Source organism: Telmatherina bonti (genome assembly GCF_933228915.1).
Source record: "Telmatherina bonti genome assembly, chromosome: 6".
In the NCBI taxonomy this organism is placed as follows: Eukaryota; Metazoa; Chordata; class Actinopteri; order Atheriniformes; family Telmatherinidae; genus Telmatherina; species Telmatherina bonti.
Window position 1 is genome coordinate 9,786,019 of NC_136624.1, and position 19,051 is coordinate 9,805,069.

At 39.8% G+C, this 19,051-nt stretch overlaps 1 protein-coding gene across 2 annotated transcripts in view; it reads left to right on the forward strand.

Annotated features, from left to right (window-relative positions):
- Nucleotides 1–19,051, forward strand: part of LOC306756907 (dihydropyridine-sensitive L-type skeletal muscle calcium channel subunit alpha-1-like) — a 70,671-nt gene that overhangs the window by 36,956 nt on the left and 14,664 nt on the right. Inside the window, exons 24-38 of one of the 2 annotated variants that reach the window (XM_079241839.1) lie at nt 1–147; nt 263–464; nt 1,872–2,030; nt 2,337–2,447; nt 4,028–4,111; nt 6,255–6,302; nt 8,544–8,570; nt 8,670–8,795; nt 8,875–8,940; nt 10,294–10,385; nt 10,661–10,820; nt 12,785–12,912; nt 15,185–15,281; nt 16,350–16,452; nt 17,218–17,319. In XM_079241839.1, the coding sequence (XP_079097965.1) occupies nt 1–147; nt 263–464; nt 1,872–2,030; nt 2,337–2,447; nt 4,028–4,111; nt 6,255–6,302; nt 8,544–8,570; nt 8,670–8,795; nt 8,875–8,940; nt 10,294–10,385; nt 10,661–10,820; nt 12,785–12,912; nt 15,185–15,281; nt 16,350–16,452; nt 17,218–17,319 (1,652 nt within the window). The remainder of the gene's footprint in view (nt 148–262; nt 465–1,871; nt 2,031–2,336; nt 2,448–4,027; nt 4,112–6,254; nt 6,303–8,543; nt 8,571–8,669; nt 8,796–8,874; nt 8,941–10,293; nt 10,386–10,660; nt 10,821–12,784; nt 12,913–15,184; nt 15,282–16,349; nt 16,453–17,217; nt 17,320–19,051) is intronic. The other variant, XM_079241840.1, reaches the window with a different exon arrangement.

Below are 19,051 nucleotides of genomic sequence, written 5' to 3' on the forward strand. Positions count from 1 at the left end.
GGGCTGGTATATAAAATTCGAGGAAGGCGCGCTTCATGAGATGGAGGTTCGTCAGAGGGTATGGATTAACTCGGAACTGAACTTTGACAACATCCTCAACGGCATGCTGGCTCTCTTCACCATTTCTACGTTTGAAGGATGGCCAAAGTGAGTCACCATCTGATGGTTTCAGTTCATTACTGTGGACTAAAAACATCTTTTAACCAGTTTGTGACACATTTTGTTGGATGTTTCACATTTCTACTAAACTTTATTTGCACAGGATTCTATATAAAGCCATTGATTCCAACATGGAGGATACAGGGCCCGTGTACAACAATCGAGTGGCCATCTCGATCTTCTTCATCATCTACCTCATCCTCATTGCCTTCTTCATGATGAATATATTTGTGGGCTTCGTCATCGTCACCTTCCAGGAACAGGGAGAGCAGGAGTACAAGAACTGTGAGCTGGACAAGAATCAGGTGGGTTTGTTCTGGTTATCAGCTGCGTGTTTCACACCTCATGTCATGGTTTGGACTTTTTGTGTCTTTATTTCTGGTTTCTTGTTTTATTTTGAAGTTTTCCTTGTTTAGTTTCTTTTGGCTTCTTTCCTGTTTTGCCTGCTGTCCATTCGCTCACCTGGTTTCATTTAGTCATCCCATCTGTGTCTTGTTCTGTGTATATGTACCACCTGGCTTCTGTTCTTCAGGGCTGCTTCATTGTGTTTGTCGTTCTGCCTGAGTGTAGCCCTCCAGTTTTTTTTTTTTTCCCGTTTAGTTTCATAAAACATCTTGATTCTGCATCCCTGCCTCCCGTCTCTACATTTGGGTCCACACCTCCACCTCATCGCTACACCTCAATGCTTCCCAGGAAGCTGATTTTGTTTAAGCCTTCTGGAGGTTTTTTGGAGGTCTTTTTATTTATTTATATTTTTGCTAGTTTCTGTCATATTTTTCCTCCCTTCTCATCGCACCAGTTAATGATAGTTGCTTCCATCATCAGTTCCAGCGAGCAACTGGAATTTCTAATCAGGACGCTGGAGGCAGGCAGGTTAAGACACTAGTCTGATGTTGGTTAAAAAAAACACTAAAAGATATGTTTAAAAAAAGCCGTTCCTCTTGCTCCACATCATTTCAAATTCCAATAAGCAAGCAGGTGACATCTAGTGAAGGACATCAGCCTGTTAGGTTTTGTAGTTTAATCCCTGAATGAGGCAATAACTGGATGAAACACAGTCTCTTCTTTGCCGTCTTAAAGGTTAAATCTGAGAGGTTACAGAAACTATTTTACAACCACATTTAAAGCAGCATCAAATAACTTTCTGACCATAAAACCCATTTGATGAAAATTGGTAGTGGAATAAATGCATGCTGCATCGTCCCAAAGAGGACATAATCTGGTGCAGAGCAGAGGAGAAATGAAGAAGAGAGCGGAAATTAAGACAAAGAGTCAACAATAGACTGTCTTTTACTTGCTGGAGAGATCTGAAGAGCGGATGTTGGATTGACTCTTGTTAGGTGGTGACCCACTGAGAAAGTCTTATAACGTTAAGTCGTGCTGCTTTAAAGACACTGCAGGACTTTGGGCATTTTCTCGTCACGCGCTCCAGGTAATTCAGCATCCATCTTGCATCCAACCTGATCTGTTCTCTCTCCAGTCAACAAAAGACGATCTCAGAATGACTTTTGTTTAACAATGACTTTTCTCTCTTTTAATATTCTTGCGTTTCTTTGCTGAATCAGCGACGTTGCATGTCCAAAACAGCCGGTCCGTAACATGGAGTTTTAAGGTCAGAAAGTTACGGAATGCGCCTTTAAGAGATCCCTCTGAAAAATAGTGATTCTAAAGTTTGTTTCAGGCGTTTCTCACCTTCCTTTTAAATCCTGCAGCGTCAGTGTGTGCAGTATGCTTTGAAGGCCCGACCGCTGCGATGCTACATTCCCAAAAACCCCTATCAGTATCAGGTGTGGTACATCGTCACCTCCTGCTACTTTGAGTACCTCATGTTCCTCCTCATCATGCTCAACACCATGTGTCTGGGAATGCAGGTATGTATACAACATGTGCTCAAACATAACTCAGTAGGCGGCCACCCAGCCCAGCCTTAACATGGTACTGCTGTATGAGACTGGTCAGCCGTTACCTCCTGTTTATGACTCAAACACTTCCAGAAAGTGCCGTTCTGATGATGCCGTGTTGTTTAAAAACATTTTGTAATGATGAAGACAAAGGCAGACTTCAGCAGAAATCACGTGTCCGATCAGAGGAAGAGTTTGCGGCACACATTGTGTTAAAAATGATGAACTTTTTTCCTGCAGTTCCATCTCTGTACAGCTAACCTGTTTACCTCACAGCACTGCAACCAGTCGGACCATGTAACGCACCTGTCCGACATGCTGAATGTGATCTTCACCGTGCTCTTCACTGTGGAGATGATCCTCAAACTCATGGCCTTCAAAGCCAAGGTTAGTCCAGCTTGGGCCTGGCTACAATCTGTGCCAAATGAATCGTTCTAGAGGACCAAACAGCAGCAGTGTGAATGCTCCCTTAAACTGAACTAACTTAACACCCCTCATTAGATTAGATTTAACTTAGATTTCATAAAATTTTGTGAGTTGTCTGGATCACCATCTGGATCCAGGTTTTGTTTGGAAGAATTCTTTCTAATTGCCAGATAGGGCCATTTTCAGTGTATATGCATATAACTCTACGATAAATGGCCAGAAAATCCAGGACAAGTTTGAAACAGGTTTTATAAGATAGCATAGATAGATCTGGATCCTGGCAACATCCTGGATACTACCACCTAAAACTAGAAAACTTTTTAACACTGCAAGGGAACAAATGAATATATAGCAACCAACACCAGAGTGTAGCCAAGACATTGGATTCATTATCACTTAATCTATTAGTCTAATATTGTGTCCATAAAAAATGAATGTATGACTTGAAAAGTGTTTTTATCACTATATGGGTGGAAATGAGCTGCTTAGCGGAGGTCTGTGCTATGCTAGTACTTTTGTAGTTATGTCAGTGTTACAGGTCCAGTATAGGGTGTGAGCCCAGAACAGGGTTTCCCTTTATAAAACAGGAGAGAGGATGAGACGAGTCATTGTGCTTCTGTTTAGTGCAGCTTCGCTCATCCAAATGAAGAAAAAGCACAAGACTAAACGGTTAAGCTAGACGTAACGGATGAGAAGCAAAGTGCCACACTGCCTCCTGCTGGTGACAGTAAATTATAGCTTGACGCTATGGCACCATTAATTCTATAATTTGCATATAAAATACAATTTAGACAAGTCAAAATCAGTTTCAAATGTCAGTGCATGTTTGTTAGTCAATAAACCAATCAGAGGGCAGTTCAGAGTTAACCTCTGAGTTCTGATATCAGCAATAAGACACTAACACTAGCATCTATCTATCTATCTATCTATCTATCTATCTATCTATCTATCTATCTATCTATCTATCTATCTATCTATCTATCTATCTATCTATCTATCTATCTATCTATCTATCTATCCCTCTGTTTGTCTGTCAGGATGGTCATTCTAATAAAGAAACATAAAAGGAGTAATAGATGTGCAATAGATGGCGTTGTCTGGGAAGCCGTTAAATATGCTGTAGCTTCTTCTTTGTTTCTTCTCTGGTTGCACATCAGCTGTACTGCTTTACTGCTCCCACAGTTTCTGTGATTCTGTTACATTTGCTCTGTCAGTAGACACATCTGCAAGAGTCCTCAAAATGGGCCAAATTACATGTGTAATGTGTAACGGAGAAGAAGGACGAAGGCTCCGTATTTATCTTTAGAGAAGAGTGTAAATGGTCGTTTGTTTGGTGACATATCATTAATACTTTTTACCAATTATCTGTGTTCTCAGATCCCCAGTACATCTGTACTGATAAATGATGGTTACTTAGTGAGTGAGTCACTCACTGACAGTGGAAATGTCAAACACAGTGGTTGTACATGTGTGTGTGTCTGGTGTTTTAGCCTTCAGAGATGTGAGAACTCAACATATCTGCACATCTTGTTTGATTGAAGGGTTATTTTGGAGACCCCTGGAATGTCTTTGACTTTGTCATCGTCATTGGAAGTGTTGTGGACGTGATGCTCAGTGAAATTGATGTAAGTATTTTACTACGCACACACACACACACACACACACACACACAGAGCGATGGGCCCTGTGGACAGTATGTGTTTTAAGAGACAATGGCTAAACTTTATGGAATGTGATTAAAATGTTAGTAGCTTTTAATAACCTCCAGTAATAGCTGTTAATGTTCATTTTATTTTATTTTATTACCGTACCTACAGTATTTATCTACTCAGTTATTTATTTATTTATTCTTAATAGTGGGTTCTTAATGTTCATTTTTACATTTTTTATGATTTTACTTGGAACATGGGACATTGTTATAGTTCGAACTGTATTTCCCAAAAGGGATAAATAAAGTTTATCTATGTGTCTAAACATAGAGAAAAGAGACTGTGTTTGTACACAACCCGTCTAAAAAAAGTCTAAAACTCAAATATCTGGCTGGAGCTCCACCAGTAGTCCCTGGGGCATCGTTTTGACGGACTTCTGCCATGTTTTCCTGCAAAGATTCCCAGTGGCCTTCAGGACTGGACTCTGTGGTGGGCAACACGTCTGTAAAAATGGTGTCTCCTGTTCCCTGAACCACCCTTTCACAAGAGCCCAGTGCATCCTTCAACTTGGAATATGGCTGCACCATCAGGGAAGATGGACTAACCTGCTCATTCAGTATATTCAGGAATCAGCTGACTCTTTGTTTGGATCTATAACATTGTTGAACATAGACCTGAACATCAATCAATCGAACCATCATCCGACCTACTGACTGACTGAACGAACAAAGCTTTATTTAGATCGCACTTTTCATACTCATGAGGGATTTCAGATTAAAGGGAAAAAGCTGGTTCACTGTATAAAGATGGACAGAGCCATCGTGACGTCGCCCGTAGGTTTCTGAAAAGCTGATGTGAAGCTCATTGGGCGGTTCCCACCGTCGCCATCTCTCCCAGAATTTACTAAAGTTGGTAAAGATGTGGAGCTGAGAGGGGGTTGTGAGTGTGGATGATTGACATCTATCAAACTTCTACCTGCCTGTAGCTAATAGCTAACGGGAGCTAACCAGCTAACGGAGGTTAAAGAGTAAAAATAACATGCTACAGCTTTTTATTAAAAAACATCAAATCAAATCAAAGATACTTTATTCATCCCCAAGGGGAAATTCAGAGTTCAAGCCAGCTCGTCCAAGGTCAGACATACAAACATGTAACATTCATGACAAAAGAGCAATACAGAACCGAGCTAAGCTCAGGCCATGCAGCTATTACAGCGCTGCCTTACAATAGATAAGAACAGAGATACAATAGGATCATAAGGGGTCGGGGGCAAAAAAAAGGTCATGTAACTCCGGGCTGCGCCAGGAAGACACGGTGAAAATACAGAGAAAAAAAAAAAAAAAGATGATTTTTTTAAAAAAGTTTTTTTAATAAAAACATGATTTTTTTTTTTTTTTTATTAAAAATAACGTGCTACAGCTGAAGCATTATCATCTAGATATCATTGATAGATATCATTGATATCTATCAAAATCCTACCTGCTTGTAGCTAATAGGTAACTGTGCTAACCCAGAGCTAACGGGAGCTAATGGGAGCTAACCAGCTAACGGAGGTAAGTGGGCTAAAGTGAAGTCGTGCTGTTCACTGGCTAAAAACCTCACTTGTGTTACTCTTGGCTTTCTGGCAGCAGGATGTCAAGTACCTGTCAATCAAAAGGACACCATTCCAAGTCATTTAGGATGTTTTTCTGACCACATTTCTTCCTGAAAGTAAAGGTTTCCCACTATCCTTCCAGCTTTAAATGTTGTGTTGGATGGTGTTTTACTCTTTTTTTTTTTTTTTTTTTTTTTTTTTAGTAATTTCAGCATCTCCATGGATCTTTTCTTATTTAATGACAATAAATCGATATTTCTTAAGGAGTTTAACATGTTTTCCACAACCACAGGATGTGTCTTCCCACACGGTTGTTAATGACATGAAAAGCTGGAGACTGCATCAATTAGGATTAAATAACGTGCTTCACCTGAAGCATTATCATCTATACAGGAGGCTCTCACTTGCTTTGTTAAATCCAGGTGGTGTTTTTAAGAGGACACTGTGTTTGTATTCTACATGTTTGAATGGTTTTGGTAAAGACGGTTTCTGTCCTCTGATATGACCCGGATGTTTCATCCGCAGGCTGCTCTGGCTTCCTCTGGTGGACTTTACTGCTTCCACAACTGTGCTGTAAATATCAACTCTCTTCTGATCTGTTTGAAAAATTTGTGTTTCCAATCTAAGCCTGTTGTTTTTAATGCATGGTTGAAAAACATCTGTTTCAGATGTCCCCTCTGTCCTAATGGTAGACATGTCTCAGTCTCTAAAATCACCAGAGCAGGGATGTCAAACTCCAGTCCTTGAGGACCGGTATCTGGCAGGTTTTTGCTGTTTCCTTCCTCCAAAACAGCTGACTCAAATCAAATGGATCTAGCAGCTTCTTGTTAACCTATTTATGAATTTTGGTCATGGAGACAACAAAAACCTCGAGGACTGGAGTTTGACACCTGGGATCTGGAGAATTGATGCAGGTGGCGAGGAGACACAACCAGAGCAAGATCCAAACATCGTTATGTTCAGATTGAGAGAAAGTGTTTCCTGCTACCATTTAGTACAATCTGTTACAGGATTTCTCCTAAATAACTCTCATTGTGGTTGAGAATTAAACAACATGAAAAATCTCTTTATAAAGTCAGGTTCTAATTTGGGGAAAATCCAACTGCGTGTCTGGAAATAATGAATATTAACAATGAACAACGCTTTAAATCGGGGGTGTAGTGGCAACGTAACTCAAACATAGCAGAACCTGTTCTGTCCACTCTTGCAGGATGTGAGGTTTCTGACTTGTGACAAAAACGAAGTAAATAGATACAAAAAGTATCTCAGTTTATTAAACAAGCAATAAAAATAAATAAATAAAAGAAAACTTACGTGTTGCGTCCACAAAACTCCAGCAACTATTTTAACAAACAAAAATATAAAAATTATTTTCTTCTATTTACGGTCAAAAAAACTGTAGCTCCTCGTCCTGCTCCATTTGCACCCTCTCTTCATGGTCCTAATGCAGGGCGTTAAAAGGAGCCTAAAATAGTCAATTTAACTATAACATATGAAGACAAAGATATTATTAAAACTATACAAAACCTAGCAAAAATTTTCCATAGCAGGATAAATACTACATTACTTATTACAACAAAAAATGGCTCCATTATAATGTTATGTGCAACAACATACAAAATAAACATAACTTTTACATGGCTCTAACAAGGGGTGTTCAATTTGGTCCAACAAGGGCCACAATGCAGCAGGTTTTCCATGTATCCCTGCTCCAACACGGCTGACTCAAATGAATGAATCTTTGTAAAGAACCTGATTGGCTGTTAGATCCATTTAGTTTGACTCGGGTGTGTTGAAGCAGGAACACATGAAAAACATTCTGGACTGCAGACCTCATCGGACCAACTCGAATACTCCTGCTGTAAATTATTTGATTTTATGTCACAACACCTTTTCTGTTTGCACTGTAAAATACACAAACTTAAAAAACAAAACAGTTTTAATCAGGAAATATTATAAACTCACTGCTTCTGCATTATGACACTCTCTGTAATGAATGGTTGAGGAGCCAGAAATTCAGCCACACACACACGAGTCGAAAACAAAAAACTGTTTTATTGAAAATGAGATGTTGAGAGAGATGAGGGTAAACTGGGAGATGAAGAGGCTGAGAGTGTCCACATTCCAGAAACAAGGTCAATAGGGAGGCAAGTGGCCAGAACACACAACAGATGAGGTGCACTGACGACAGGCGAGGCTCAGGGGTCCAAAACGCAATGCAAGGGTCTGTATCCAGAATATCCAGGGACGTGAAGGGTAGGTCGGCTGCTTGACAAGATTTACTTTAAGCTGGGCTACAACAAGATACGGAGCTACTGATGAAGAGGAAGGAAGAGACTGGAGAGTGTTTAAGTCATGCTGTGAGTTCATGAACTCAAACACAGATTATACGGAGGAGGGAAGATGGAGGCAGGAAGCCTCAGGTGGGATGAGTTCGACTGATGAGTGCCGTCAGGACGGGGAAGGAAAAATGACAACTAATACAGTAAATAATGACACAAGCTGCATGTTATTCATCTGACATTAACAGCTGTTAATGTTTCATGTCCTGATATATAAAATACTAAATCTAATACTTGAAACAAAACCACCAAATGTAAATTCTGTCATCAATATGCTTCATAATATTTATCAACCGGATTCTGAATGAACATCGTTAGAAGTGAATGAAACGATGAGAAGGAGGAGTCGTGTTAACAGTGTCGTTCTGCATGATGACAGAGTCATTAACCGCCTGCAGCATGAACACTGGACGTTCACACCGCTTGCAATGTGACAGACAACTCCAGAAAACACGTCTTCTTTCTTCTGCAGGAAGAGGATCCCATGCAAGTGATCGCAGTGAGTCTTCATGACCAGCTTTCATTTGAGCTGCGTGGAGTTCAGCAGCTGTTAAAGTCTAACTCTCCTCCTCCTCCTTCTTCTTCTTCTCTCTGAAAGTCTTCTGAGAACATGAGCGTGTCCATCACCTTCTTCAGACTCTTTCGTGTCATGCGTCTGGTGAAACTTTTGAATCGCTCTGAGGGGATTCGTAACCTTCTGTGGACCTTCATCAAGGCCCTTCAGGTCTGTGGCATCATCGATGACCCAATCGGTGGCATCACCTCAGCCTTCAGCCATTAATCTGCTTGTTTCTGTGTTACAGGCTCTTCCCTACGTGGCTCTGCTCATTCTCATGCTGTTCTTTATATACGCAGTGGTTGGAATGCAGGTACACACACCTTCACTTTCTCCAGTGACTGGAAATAGATTCTAATTTAATTTAATTTATTTAATTTATTTAATTTTATTTAATTTAATTTAATTTTATTTTATTGTAAATTAAATTAAATTATTTTATTTTATTGTAAATTATTTTATTTTATTTTATTTTATTTTATTTTATTTTTATTTATTTCTTAATTAATTAATTAATTAATTAATTAATTGTCAAGTCCGACGATGACAAGTCAAGCTAAATGGAAGATTTAAGGGTCCTCTTGATTCTAGATTATTACTTAGTTTATTGCATTTAGCGCTGGAACCAATCAGACCAGTAAGGAAAGCGAACAGGAAACAGACAGATACAAAAAAGCAGCTGTAAGAACTGTCCAGTCAAAGCAGATAAAAGCCTGCTGTATCTGTAAATTAACTTATTTAAAAAGCAGACAACCATCAGGAGCATCTACAGAAGCACCTTTAAGGACACAGACTTAGAAAAAATGAAAAAGATAAAGCACAACTGTGTAAAACTGAACTGTAACTTATTTTAAGCAACTTTTACTCTTTTTGTCTCACATTTGACACTTTTAACAGATTTAAAAACAATTAATTTGATTTAAAATCAATTATTTCTTGCTCTGAATATTATATTATAGGTTTTGCTTTAAAATGACTGGAAATGTAACAGTTTGTATTATTAAGAAGATCATTTGCGTGTTTTGTGTGTCCTTCATTACGTATAAATCTCATGGCTTTTTTCTGAATCACGTTTGTTTTTACAACTCGACTCCCGTTTGGTAAAATAGCCACACAACATCAAGTAAATAGTGCTTTCTGATATATGAGCATCATTTTCCAAAGCAGAAACTTCCCCTGAACATGATTTGTTTCCAACAGGAAGTCAAATCTCACATTTAAGACTTTTAAGGCTTTAAAGGTGGACGTGAGTAAAGACGAGCACCACGGGGATGATCGGTCATGTTAGAATAATGTAATTAGACCTTCTGCAGAGTTTAGGTGGAGCGAGTCCTGACTGATACCAGACTAATTACAGTAAGTCAAAGTCAGAAAAGACAAACCTCTAAAAAACATTGAAAATTTTTACTTTATATTAATGGCAGAGATGAAATATCTTTATCCTTCCAGTAGTTTGTTCTGGGGTCCATGCCTCTTTTCTTCGGTCTGTATGAGGACTATACCCCATGTTCAGCAATGGAAAAGCTGTTTTCTCGTCAGGTAAACGGGAACCTTTTGACCGTGGTACAGTTTACTCATTTCTCGCTCCCTGCAGGAGCAGGAAGGAAGCTGAAATGAAGCAGCTTCTGTGTGTGTTGTCATTAACACAGCCTCACTTTGCCTGCAGATCTTTGGTAAAGTCGCTCTGGTCGACGGGACATTCATCAACAGAAACAACAACTTCCAGACCTTCCCGCAGGCTGTGCTGCTGCTGTTCAGGTCGCTCTGCTTATTCTCATTACTACATAAATAATATCAAGTAAACTTCATACCAGTTGAAGGAAAATGTCTTCAGGTTTTATTTTGTTTTGTGGCTTTCCTAAATGTGAATTAAAACTCAACTTGGAGTTTATTTTATCTTACAAAATGTTTTATGTTTCAGTTTTTTGTTGTTAAACTGGTTAAACTGGAAGGTTTTTTTGCACAACTATTTGCAGCAGCTGTTTTTGTTGCGCATCAGTCTCGTGTGATTGTATATTTCTGTATCTGTGCAGATGTGCTACAGGGGAGGCGTGGCATGAAGTCATGCTGGCGTGTATGTATGGGAAGAAGTGTGATCCCAAATCAGACTTCCTGCCCGGGGAAGAGTACACCTGTGGCTCCAACTTTGCCATCATCTACTTCATGAGCTTTTACATGCTCTGTGCTTTTCTGGTAAAGAAACATTTCATCCAAAACAAACTAACTCTTCAAACTTGTCCAAACATGTTCAGTAACGCAGCTCTATCCAGCAGCATCCTCATTTGTCAAATTTTCACTGGATTCACTTCAGTTTGGAGAGAAAATAGACTGTACACATCATCTGTAAATTGTGTAATCCAGTCTGTGTGGAACTCTTGTAAACATGAAATTAAATGCACACACACACACACACACAACAGAGTACACTCTAAAAAGAATATTTGGGCTGTTGTTAATGTAAAGCACGTTTTCATATGAATTTGTGAAAAATATGGATAAAATCTTACCTTTATTATTTAAATAAAGTTGACTTTAGGACAATTGTGGAAACAACTTTAATTAATTTAATTAGTTGTAGCAAATTAAGTCTATGTTTATTTATTAAAATAGTTAATTAGATTTATTCAATCATTTAGTGCCACAAGCACAAAGACTGCAAAGACTCATGGGAAATTTACATTGAGCAGTAAGTTGACCTTTGTTAGTCCCACCCAATAGGTGCCACTGACCAATCAGATGTTAGCAACAGTAACTAAGACCGAAGGGTCTGATAAACCTTTTCCTCCTTCCATATTTAAAGAAATTAAATTATTTGACTGTTCGTATTGAATTAACTTAAAGGTAGGAAGAAGATGTTTTCCAGGATCATTTTTATTATCATTTTGATCATTATTTGCTCAGAATCCCCTTCACACCTTGATTGTAACCAATTAATTAAATGTTGTAACACAAAAATAAAACAGATAGAACTGAAAAACACCAATCATGAAATCTGAAAGGCTGGACTGTGATATGTCAATCAAACTAAACCAAGTAGCAACCTCTGGCGGTTAAAAGTGAAGCCTATGCAGTAGTAAGTACCAAAAACTGGGTTCCCCTTTAATCCACCAGTTTTGAGTTTTAAGCTCAGAAAGTTACGTTATTCGTCTTTAACATGAAAGAAAAGCCTCCAGCAGAACCCGGCTCCCGTATAACAACCATCTGCAATGATCCACATGTGTTTCGAGGCGAAAGCGATTCAGGGCAGAGACAGTACCAGTCAAAAGTTTGGACACACTTTCCCATTAAATCTATTGGGAAAGTGTATCCAAACTTATGACTGGTAGTGTATGATGTATGTAGTGTTTGGACTTTTCAAACTATGGCTTGCTACACTAGGATCTCCTCCTCCTCTACCTTTAACTTTGACGGACAAATTTAATTCATACACTTCTTTTCAACTGAAGCAACTCATTTAAGTTGCCTTACCTATTCTCTTTTTACAGTGTAAAACCTTTACTTTTAAAATGTAACCTGAATTTATTTAATAAAAATAGAGTGAGCTCACTAAGCCCAAAGAACAAATTCACTTGGTGCTTAGTAAAAATATCCGGTTTTACAGATGGAAAGTTGGACCAAAAGTGAAAATTAGAATTTAAGAAATAAATAAATCCTCATTATTGGCTCTGATGCCTCTGGCCTCTCTCTTTCACCATAGTGTCCAGTCTCCGGGTGCTGGACTTCTGCGAAAGCCGGCAAGCATCATAAAGTGTTTCCTTCTCCTTCCTTTTCATGACCCGGTTGAACTCTAACTGTGGTTGTAACAGCAATGACTGTTGCTGGTATGAATAAAGAAACAGAAGCTTTTAAGTTGTCAATAGGCATATCGAGGGACACTCCTGGATTCAAAAACTATACCAAACACCTTTGATGAACTGGCAACCTGTACATGGTGTACCTGCCTCTCACCCAATGATTGCTGGGAGAGGCCCCAGCTTTCCCCAAACTTTAATTGGACTAAGCAGTTCCAAAAATAAAAGAATGAATGAATTATCAATTTTTTTTTCTTATTTCGGTTATTATTGTGTGGGTAATGTCATAATTTCTTCAAGAACACTGAAACTACATTAGTCCTCTTGTGATCACACTAAACTTATTTTATCTGTATTTATGAACAGATCATAAACCTGTTTGTGGCTGTCATCATGGATAACTTTGACTACCTGACACGGGACTGGTCCATCCTTGGCCCCCAGCACTTAGATGAGTTCAAGAAAATCTGGGCAGAATATGACCCCGAGGCCACGTAAGTGTTTGTCTTTTATGTATCTTTTGGCCCGTTCCAACCCAGATACAACAATGTTTAGAGGAACTCAGGAGTCTCAGAAAGTGTTATATCACTGTTATCACTGAGCAGTGTGGAGTAAAGCCAACTGTACATCATGCATCCCTCTCTGGAGCTGCAGCATTAAATGTCTGCCAATATAGCCAGCAAGCTATGCCGACTTTTTAAATAAAGTGCTTTAAAATCAGAAACCATCGACCAAAGTGGAATATAACACTGGAATAAAATGTATTAGAAATAAATCGTGTTTAAAATATATAAAAATAGAATATAATAGAACAATATTATACATTAATATTAATTTAATATTAATTTAATATTATATTATAAATATTATATTATATTATTATATTATAAATATTAGAATTTAATATTAATATTATAAATAATATTATTATAATAAAATATGTAAAAGTAAGAAATAAAAGTTAAAACTAAGATTAAAATCAGTATAAAAATTAACAACTCACAAGGCAACCTAAAGTTCTTAAAAAGGTTGCAAATTAGCTGGTCACTGGAATTGTGGGAAAAGCTACAACTTGTTTCTAAACTAAGCTCCTTATTTCCAAGGCCGGATTATGGGCACAGGCCCAGGGGCCCACGTCCACTTGGGGCCCATGTGGGGCTCACGTCCACTTGGGGCCCATGTGGGGCATGTTCCAGCAGTATAGACATGAAACAAAATGTACATAAAAGCCAGATAGTGACACCAGTGTCTAGTGTGTTGGTACCAGTGGCTGAAAGATGTTTCATTCACAATTTTCACAATGTTGCGATGGGGAAGGGGCCCCTGGAATACACTGGGGCCAGTGCATTTTTAAACCGGCCCATCACTTTTTCCTTCCCTGCTAAGAGCCGAAAACGCCCTCAGTGCCACTGAACGTAGAAGCGCCGCGCCTGTGCAGCAGATCGCTGCAACACCAGTCAACAGGACTGGTTCTACCAGGAGTTTCTGAAGCATCCCAGAAGCGTTGTTGCTTTCCACTTCTCTAAAGTACACGTCAGTTCTATTTTTGCCGCTTTGAAAGCACATCAGTCTGGAGCAGAGTGGATTGTTCTGGCAGGAAACCAGCTGATGAAAAACCAAGGTGGATCCAGTGGATTTTGCCAGTTAAGGACCACATGTCCACTTTGGATGCATTTCACTCTTAAACATCCTCATTTCTTCATTACCGGCAGTACTGGCACCAAGCTGTTAGGTGCGAGACGGTTTCACGTAATAAATGACACGGTGGAAAATGTGTGTTTATCTTGGAGGAGGAAAACTGCACCGTTTTGTAACCTTTAGTTTTAACATCAACACAACGTTGCGATAAAGACATGAAGAGCAGCGAGTGAAACACGGTCGAACTGTGCTGCTAATTTAGTTGGATTATTGTTGACTTTGAAGCTTTTAAAAAGCATTTTAAGTAGACCAACACCAACTACGGCATGATGAAACAATCTTCATGTGAACCCCGACCCTGATGTTCTGCCCTAAAACCCGGAAAGCTCCGCGCCCCTGCTCAGCAGCCCATCCACAACACTTCTGTGTTCAGCGGATCCCATGGGTTAAAATCCCTCAAACGGCCCTTTTGAACTAAAATGGACGACTTCTTGTTGGTTTTTAGGGCATGGCTCCAAGAGGATTTTTCATCTCCCCAAGTATGTAAAACAGGGGTGTCCAGGTCCGGATCTCAGGGACCACAATCCTGCAGGTTTTACATTCATCCCTGCTGCAACACACCTGACTCAAATTACTCAGACATTGTGCAGAACGTTTGGATCCATTTATGCAAGCCAGCTGTGTTGGAGCATGGAAGACTTGTCGGACTGCAGCCATCGAGGACTGACTTTGGACTCAACCTGATGTATAATATGTACCACACGTCATACAGGTTGATGAGGTGCAGTTTGGGAAAATGCCACACAGCGGGCGCTGTTGAGTCGGTTTCCCAAATATGCACAAAACCCCAAAGATACAGATTTTTATCACATTTCCAAAGGGGGTACACAAACTTTGATGAGGTTTGGGTCATGTGGAGCCATGTTGGCTGCAGATGCAGACAAAATCCTCAACAATGCTGATCAGTGGTAGGAGGAGACTTTAAACCAGACTGAAAAACACTGAGATGACTTTTCTGTAAAGAGGCTTTTAACTCGTGTAAATTACTTCCTTCAAAACTTTGGACAGAAAGGAAAGTTCAGAAACATTGTTAGCTGAATATAAAGTCTTTTTCCATTATTCTGACAGAGGGCGAATCAAGCACCTGGATGTGGTCACGCTCCTTCGGAGAATTCCTCCTCCTTTGGGTTTTGGCAAATTCTGTCCTCATCGTATTGCCTGCAAGGTGAGAAAACCTGCTGAACAACCGGTATAATGGAGAAAGTTTTCAGTTTTAACCAGCTCACTGACCTGAACGAAGGTGTCGGGTTTTTGTCTGAGTTGCTGTCTTTATTTATAACTTGTTTTGTTATTTGTGAGGTTTAAAACCACATTTCCTGGCACACACCAGAGGCCTGTACTACTAATGGGATGAGCATGCCCAGGATATTGCCTGTATAAAAAGGGTGGCGCTTGCAGCATCTGAATGCTGCAGACATGTAAAAAATTTTAAATTTCCATTCAGTTCTTTGGATTTTCTTCTATTTCTTCATCATATATATTGCATCTATGTCTTTTCTTTTTATTTTTACAAAGGGTCTTTTCTTTTTATTTTATTTCTTTTTGTATTTTCCATCAGCACTGATGAAGAAGTCGGACGGTTCATGCCTCAACATTGTCCATTCATTTCTGATAATGGACACCCCGTTGGGCATTAACCCTTACTTGTACAGAAAAACCCCAGTTTACCCTAAAGCTTCTTTGATAACAGAAAATCCAGCTTGGTAAAAGATCTTGCTGATGCTTTCTGATTGTACTTTCTGAACCAAAACCAATCAAATGATCAGATTAAAAAGCAAAGATGGCATAGTTCAACACAGTCAGTGGTGCTGTCTGTGATGGATAGAAAACAGAGTAAAGTTCTGATAGAAAAAGTTCCCAAACAGCAGGGCAAAAGTATTGTCTCTTATTTTCAGCAGCTTGTGCAGCATTTTACCCTGGGCAAACAGCTCCAAGTGCTCCAGATCGGTCCACAGAACATTTCCAGTCCAGTCTGTTGTTGGGCTAAACTGCAGCTTGTATTCCTCCATCACCTCCACCTGTTCTCTCTGGATGTCAATGGGGTTTGTGTTTACAGCCCCTTGTGGTGCTTCTGCTGCTGACCACCATCTCAGAAATGCAACCTTTCAGTCCCACAAACTGTTGGTTAAATAAACATCAGTCTGAGGACCGAAAGACTCTAAAGTTAATGTTTTTAAGCCTTCCAGTAAAGAAGCTGGACTGTGTTTATAACCTTCCCGTCTTGTTCCCACAGCGGTTGGTGTCCATGAACATGCCTCTCAACAGCGATGGAACAGTCACCTTCAACGCTACCCTCTTCGCTCTGGTTCGAACTGCGCTGAAAATAAAGACAGAAGGTTTGTCATCAATACGTGACGGTGGAAAATAGTTTGTAGCCTGGGAATCTACGCTGGTACAACGAGAGAGTCTGGCTTGCCAGGCGAGGTAATCGTTACTGAATGCAGCAGTATTTACATACTGTTACAGGACATTACTATGACAACAGCAAAGCAAGTAACATCGAAATTAGAGAAAGGAAAACAACTGTATTATTGCCTGAACTTTTATTAAGTAGCTTCACCATGTATCATCAGACTAAAACTTGTTTATTAATGTTCCGTAGCAGATTACAGATTGCAGCTATAAGCTGCATGCAGTTTCTGATGAGTTCATTGCCGTCTGTTTACGGCAAAGTCCTCTCAGCCGTCATCGTAAACGCAGGCAGCATTAATCACCTATGATTTAATCAAAGCAGCCACATAATATTCAGGCCGTTCTGGAGCTGATTCCAAAGGTAGGATTCAGGATTCCAACGTCTTTTTCCCAACTTAGTCCTGTGAGGAATTAAACATATCTGTGAGCAGATAGGATAACTTCTGTACCTGATGAAGTAGATGTGTAGGTTGGGCGGGAGAAGGATAAGGGTTGCCGTTTCAGAGGAAATGAGAATATGCCATTGTTTATGTCTGTAAAGCTACGAGACAGACCGTCTAGTCTGAGAATATAATGTACGGAGGTGAGAGTTTTCAAACACATCTAAACAGCGATGATGGACTTTAATACTGCTATTTATGGTGAGTAAAAGTGCTTCTTTTGTGATAGTTTTTATGTCCACTGATCAGGTAACTTTGAAAAAGCCAATGAGGAGCTGAGAGGAATCATCAAGAAGATCTGGAAACGCACCAGTATGAAGCTTCTGGATCAGGTGATCCCACCTATCGGAGGTCAGAGAGCATCTCCTTCTTTTTACTGTCCTGAAATGTGAAATTGTTTTGATCAAAGGAAGGGTTTGGTTCAGTCTTTGCAGGAGTTCAGACTTGTTAGGTGTGATGTATCCATGTTAGCCAGTCTGTCAGCTGATGATGGAGTATGACAGCAATGCTAAAGTTTCTGGTACAGCCTTGGTTAAACTTACCCATTTCTTTATTTATTTAAAATGGACTGAACTCATGTTATGTTGACAACAGTTTAGGACTGCAGGGTTGTGGTCCACCTTTGACTAGATGCAGACTTTGTAACCTTATTTTAAATCACTGGGTTTCATGGAGTTTGGAGAGAAGATCTGGACGTCGAGTCCACACGAATCTCAAAGTAACTTAGTCTGAGTTAATCAATATTGAGTTTCTGGTCCCAGATCAGCTGCTTTGAGTTGGTTCAATCAACTCTGAGAATCTTTATCCAGAGTTAGGAACCATATGTTCAGATCATAGACTGTATATGAAAGACGGACGGAGACTCTAGCGGTTAAAAGTGAAGCCTATGCAGAAGTGCATAAAACGGAGGTTCCCCTTTATCCACTAGAGGTTCCAAAACAGAGCAAATCCCCATTGACTCCCATGTTAAAAAGACCAACTTCACAGCAGAAATAAACATATTTACAGCAGAAATAAACATGTTTACAGCCTGGTTCAAAAATCCATTTTCGGTTTATAGGTCAGGTTTACATTCATGACAACTGTGGGGGGAGTGAATTTTTTTCTAACTCGCCCGTTTAAAAGTAATTTAACCTCGAAGTTCGGCATTTTAGAGGCGTGTCCTTTTGATTGACAGGTACCCAACCTCACCCTTCAAGTCAGAAGAACGTAGAACAACCGGTTTTTAGCCGGTTGACAACGTGAATTAACTTTAGCCTGCTTACCTCTGTTAGCTGGTTAGCTCCTGTTATCTCCGGGTTAGCTCGGTTAGCTCTTAGCTACAGAAAGCTCGGAGTTCGCTCAATGTCAATCATCCACCAAGAAGCTCACAGCCCCCCTCTCAGATCCACCTCTTTGCCCATATTTGCATTTTCCGGGCAAGACGACATGCATGCCCCTGCCAAGATGGTGATGGTAGGAACCGCTCACCGAGCTTCAATTCAGCTCTTCAGAAACCTATGGGTGACGTCACGGCGGCTCTGTCCATCTTTTTGTGCACAGCCTATGGTTCAGATACCTGGATTAGCTTCACATTTCACATGTCTGCTGTTTGCTTTGGTGACAGTTTAGGTCCACAAACGGTGACTCAGTCTTGCATTCAGCCTCCATCCTCAGAACAAGATTTACACATCGAAACAAGCTACAAATGTGTAGATGTGTAGAATATTAACAACTAATGTTACTGTAAAATGTAACATTTTGAAGCTTATACCTGTGAGCAAAATAGACAAAGGTAGAATATCTGAATAATACTTTATATAACTCAGCTAAACGTTAAGACCAGGACCAATGGGGAAATTATACTGTTGGAGAATAAATGAAAGTGATCCACTACTCTGCATCTTTGCATAGCGGACTCTGATAAGTTATCACCTTTAGCAGTTAAGATAAGTACAGCAGCATGAGAAACAACGTCTACTGCAACGAGTGTAAAATACCTGCAGCTAGCCAGGTTAGCTCGGCTAGTTCGTAGCTACAGACAGCTATTCTTGATGGGTGTCAATCATCCACCCCCCACGCTCACAGCCCCCACATCAGCTCC